The sequence below is a fragment of the Penaeus chinensis genome, chromosome 35, assembly GCF_019202785.1.
Source record: "Penaeus chinensis breed Huanghai No. 1 chromosome 35, ASM1920278v2, whole genome shotgun sequence".
Taxonomy (NCBI): Eukaryota; Metazoa; Arthropoda; class Malacostraca; order Decapoda; family Penaeidae; genus Penaeus; species Penaeus chinensis.
The window spans coordinates 35355945-35360944 of NC_061853.1; the positions used below are offsets into that span (position 1 = coordinate 35355945).

At 40.7% G+C, this 5000-nt stretch overlaps 1 protein-coding gene across 1 annotated transcript in view; it reads right to left on the bottom strand.

The window, feature by feature from the left end:
- The window catches only part of LOC125044146 (testis-specific gene A8 protein-like), a 2535-nt gene extending 917 nt beyond the window's left edge, over positions 1-1618 (bottom strand). Inside the window, exons 1-2 of the mRNA XM_047640597.1 lie at positions 1547-1618; positions 1-970 (exon numbers count right to left, since the gene is read on the bottom strand). The exon at positions 1-970 is cut by the window's left edge and continues 917 nt beyond it. Coding sequence (XP_047496553.1) covers positions 137-970; positions 1547-1618 — 906 coding nt within the window. The 3' untranslated portion in view covers positions 1-136. The remainder of the gene's footprint in view (positions 971-1546) is intronic.
- Positions 1619-5000: the final 3382 nt, after the last annotated feature.

Consider the following 5000-nt stretch of genomic DNA (forward strand, 5'->3'; position numbering starts at 1 on the left):
CGAACGGAAAAAAAATATAAGATTCTAGAGAGAATATCAGTGAACTGCTTCTCTCATTTCTTATTCTTCTCGTTTCTCTCTGTTTATCTCCCTCTCCGATTCACACACACGCACTTTCACACGACCTCACTGGCGTTTACGCTGCGGTTGGGGGTGCGGGCGCAGGCGAGGGCGCGGCCAGGGGGTGGCGCGTGGCGTGGAGGCGGAAGAGGGCCACCTTGGCGGCCACGACGTCAGGGGAGTCGTTGGGGTAGATGAAGGGGCGGAAGCGGGCCTCCACCTGGCCCAGGGGGTCCACCAGGTTCAGGGAAGAGGGGTCGGTGCGCAGCTTGGTGGTCACGGCGGGGGTGCCCAGGGTGGGCAGCGACGGCGACGCAGCGGGGGCGGCCACGACCACGGCAGGCTCTGCGACATTGACATCGACCGTGACTGCAGGGGCGGCCTCGGGAGCGGGGGCGGCTTCCTGAGCAACAGCAGCCTCAGGGGCCGCTTCGGCGGCTGGCTCGCTCGCGGGGGCTGCAACCTCGGCTTCGGCTGCCTCGGGGGTTGCTTCGGCACCTGCAGTGGCAGCTTCAGGGGCGGCCTCTGCAGTCTCGGCAGCAGTCTCGGGGGCGGCTTCCGCGGCTTCCGCGGCTTCCGCGGCTTCAGGAGCAGCCTCGGCTACCTCCGCAGCCTCAGGGACGGCTTCCGCAGCTTCAGGAGCTGCTTCGGGGGCAGCCTCAGCCGCCTCCGCTACGACCTCAGCCTCAGCAGGTGCCTCCTCTGCAGGGGCGGCGGAGAGCTGTGCAGAGACGCTGGCCGCTTGGTCGAGAGGAATCGCCTGCAGGGGCACGTTGGGGCCGCTGCCGAAGTCGTGTGGAAGGACGAAGAGAAACTGCGGCGCCGCCTGTGCCGCGGCCAGGGCGCAGAGAAGGACCTGTGGGAGGGAGGGAACGTTGAAGGCGACGGACTGCGAGCCAAAGCGAAGGCCCTTTTGCCAAGAGCAGACTGAGAATACGCTGCTCACGGCGAAATTTTTTTTTTTGGATAAGGTAGTCTTACTGGCATTATTGTAATAACTATAACTTTAAAAGACCAAACAGATTGATAAAGACTGTACATATATATATATATATATATATATATATATATATATATATGTATGTATGTGTGTGTGCGTGTGTGTGTGTGTGTGTGTGTGTGTGTGTGTGTGTGTATGTGTGTATATATATATATATATATATATATATATATATATATATATATATGTGTGTGTGTGTGTGTATATATATATATATAATCATATACATACAAATATACATACATACATAAGTACATACATAAATTTATATATATATATATATATATATATATATATATATATGTGTGTATATATACATATATATATATATATGTATATATATATATATATATATATATATATATATATATATATATATATATATATATATATGAGAGAATGATTGTCGGTGTTCAGTCAACAAGTTGAGAGTTAGCAGAAAGTCCGGACGGGCATCTGCAGCCTTGCCCTCAAGAAGCCACTTACACTGGTAATGGTGATAAGGAACACGTTTTTTTGATGTCGATGAAAATGTCCATTATGTGTTCTCATTTTCATGGTGCGACATACAGTAAATAGTTTCTTTGGTTAAATATGTTTTATATCATGCTGAACATATAAATGAAACTGTGCAAAAATATACATACATATGCGAATACACACATATAATATATCAAGCATGCATATACATATGTATATAAATACTTATGTAAGTATGTATGTAAATGCTTATGTTTGATGTCAGGCCTGAATGCATCTCGACCTTCTACACATTCCTCGGCAGACATGTTCATGTAAATGGAAATCCTCTTTTATGGTAAAAAATATATAAGAACTAGAACTAGAAAAAGAAGTAGAAAATGCTCGTCCATGTTAGACAAATACCTCAGCATGTTTTCTTGGCCTTTTTGAAGTACAAGGAATTTGCTCTTTTTTCAAGTCCAATTATTACCACTTGCCACCGTCATTATTTTCATGCTGTTATTTTGTTCCTTTTTTACTTTTATCGAATCGTCTACCCGATATAGTTTGTGTTATGTGAATGAAGGCTAATATATATATATATATATATTTTTTTTTTTTCAAGCGAATTTCTAATTTTTGATTGAGTCGAAGCTATCATTATATAGCGATGCATGGAAATGTTAAGCAATTAGGTAGTTAGCCATATGAACATGCTGTAGAATTAGAGTACTTGCACATATAATTCACTAACCACAAGAACACGGCAACGATCTTGTAAAGAAAGCCAAACAAGACCATATACCTTTGCTGACACCTGCTACCGGGGGAAAATTTCAAACCTACGTTAACCTAACCTTTTAGTACATGGCATCGGGACCTGGTAATCTATATCACCCGTTTCCCGAGTTAAAACTATGTTGATTTTCAAGCTCCATGGCTTTCTTAAATTCTTAAATGATAAGATATTAGTTTTGAGGTTGGTGGGGTATAAGGACTCTCATGATTTGTATGCAAATACTATAAAGACAGGAAAATGTGTATACGCAAAGGAATGAGAGATATGCGTGGCAATAAACATGCAAGTAATCCAGGATCAACAAGAAGCATGGCAGAGTCGAGAGCACTGGGGGTATGCAAACATCACTGTCCACGAATGCATTTCACTGCATCATAGATCACCCAAAAGCTGGAGGAGGTGAAGCCGATAAAAGCCGACAAAACCACACAGAGAGAGAAGAGCGAGGTACTGTACCCACCAGAATACGCATGTTGGCTTGGGGAGGCAAGAGAGAATGTGTGGAAGGAGGTCTCTTCTCACCGTTATATACCTCGTCCCTCCGTGACCCCTGGCGCGCCTTGCCCTTTCCCCTCTCCCCTCTCCCTCTCCTCCTCCTCCTTCTGCTCCTACTCCTCCTTCTCCTGCTCCTGCTCCTCTTGGTTCTTCTCCTCTTCCTTCTCTCTTTGTTTCTGCTTCTCCTCCTTCTAGTTCTTATCCCTATGGTTACCCTCCCTGTTGTTCTTCCTTATGCTACGCCTACTGCCTCTAACTCTCATCCTCCTATATATTGTCATCCTCTTGCTTCTCCTCATCCTTCTTTTCCTCCTTCTCCTTCTCCTTCTCCTTCAACCTATCATCGGGCACCATTCTTTGATCTCCAACTTCCTACACCTCTGCAAAAAAGAAAGAAAATAACAAATAACGAGCAAGCATTAATTAACAAACACACGAAAAAAAAGTACTCCTCACCTACATAATAGCAAGCAAACCCACCCAGACGAAAAAAAAAAAAAATGACCTTCGAATTCTAGATTGAGAAGAAATATGTCAAAGCTGCTGAGAAAAACGAAGCACTCTCCTCCTAGGAAACACGTTAGAAAGGTCGAGGAGTTAAAAGGAGCAGCGAGTGTGTTTGGGCCGAGAGGACAGGTGGACTGGGAGGGGATGGAGGGAGAGAGTTAGGGAGCAAAATGCAAGTGGATATGTGGAAGAGTAAACTAAATGTATGGTTGGAGGAAGAAAAAGAAGAAGGAAATATGTGGAAGAGTAAAAAAAATGTATGGTTGGAGGAAGAAGAAGAAGGAAATATGTGGAAGAGTAAAGTATATGTATAGTTGGAAGAAGAAGAGGAAAAATGATATGATGGAAGAGTGCAACAGATGTATGTTTGGAAGAAGAAAATGAAAAAGGATATGTGGAAAAGTTTATGTAAAAATATGTGAAAAAAAAATGGAAGATGCTGAAAATGAGTAAAGGGAAAAATAAAATAGATAGATAATTGTATAAATGGAGAAACAATATAAACAGACACGAGGAAATGTAGGAAAATAGAAAAAGGATATGTAGACACGTCGAAAAATAAACAGAGCATTGGATATGTGGATGGATAGATGGAGAGATAATTGAATATGTATATAAATGGATACTTAGATACTTAGACACGTGGATAAGTTCACAGACAGATAATTCAACATGTGGATATGTAAAACAACATATAAATGGACATGAATACAAGGGGATTGGATATAGGAAAACACAGATAATATATAGAGCCCAATGAAAAGATAGAATCGATGAAAGAGAATAAAATAGATAAAACAGAAAGACAGACAGAAATTGAAGAACATAATGAGACAGGTAGATACGGAAATATGAATGATAAGACGAATAATTTAAGCAGACAGAGTGGCAGTGATAAAAGGGTGGATACCGTATACGAAGAGCAAGACTGTGATAGCGAGAAAAGAAAGAAAGAAAGGATAAGAGACTAGAAAAAAGAAAGAATAAGAGAAGAGGAGAAAAATATAAAAAAGAGAGAGAAAAAGATGTATATATTTTATATAATCCTATTTACATACAAACACACACACACCTCAACGGACGGTGATAAAAAAAATATTCTTACGTCAATTCCTTACTGAAATGACTGATAAAATTTGAACTGTTAGAAATCATTTTACTGAAAAAGACAACTAAAAGAAAAGAGAAAGACGGACTGTAAAAAGGTATTGGCAATGATTTTGCAACTAAACCAACAGAAAGGTTAGCGCTTTTTTGCACTTATTACTGTCTGTCCTTTCTGCCTGAGTGTATGTCATCATTTTTATTTCTTTTAATGTCACATACATACACACACATAAGCACACGTGCACACACACACACACACACACACACACACACACACACACACACACACACACACACACACATATATATATATATATATATATATATATATATATATATATATATATATACATTTGTATATATATACGCATACATATATGTATATATAGGCACATACATATATATATTATCTATCTATCTATCTATCTATCTATCTATCTATCTATATATATATATATATATGTGTGTGTGTGTGTGTGTGTGTGTGTGTGTGTGTGTGTGTGTGTGTGTGTGTGTGTGTAATTGTTTGTACCTGCATTCTTTTGTTTATGTATATATTCATATATAGAA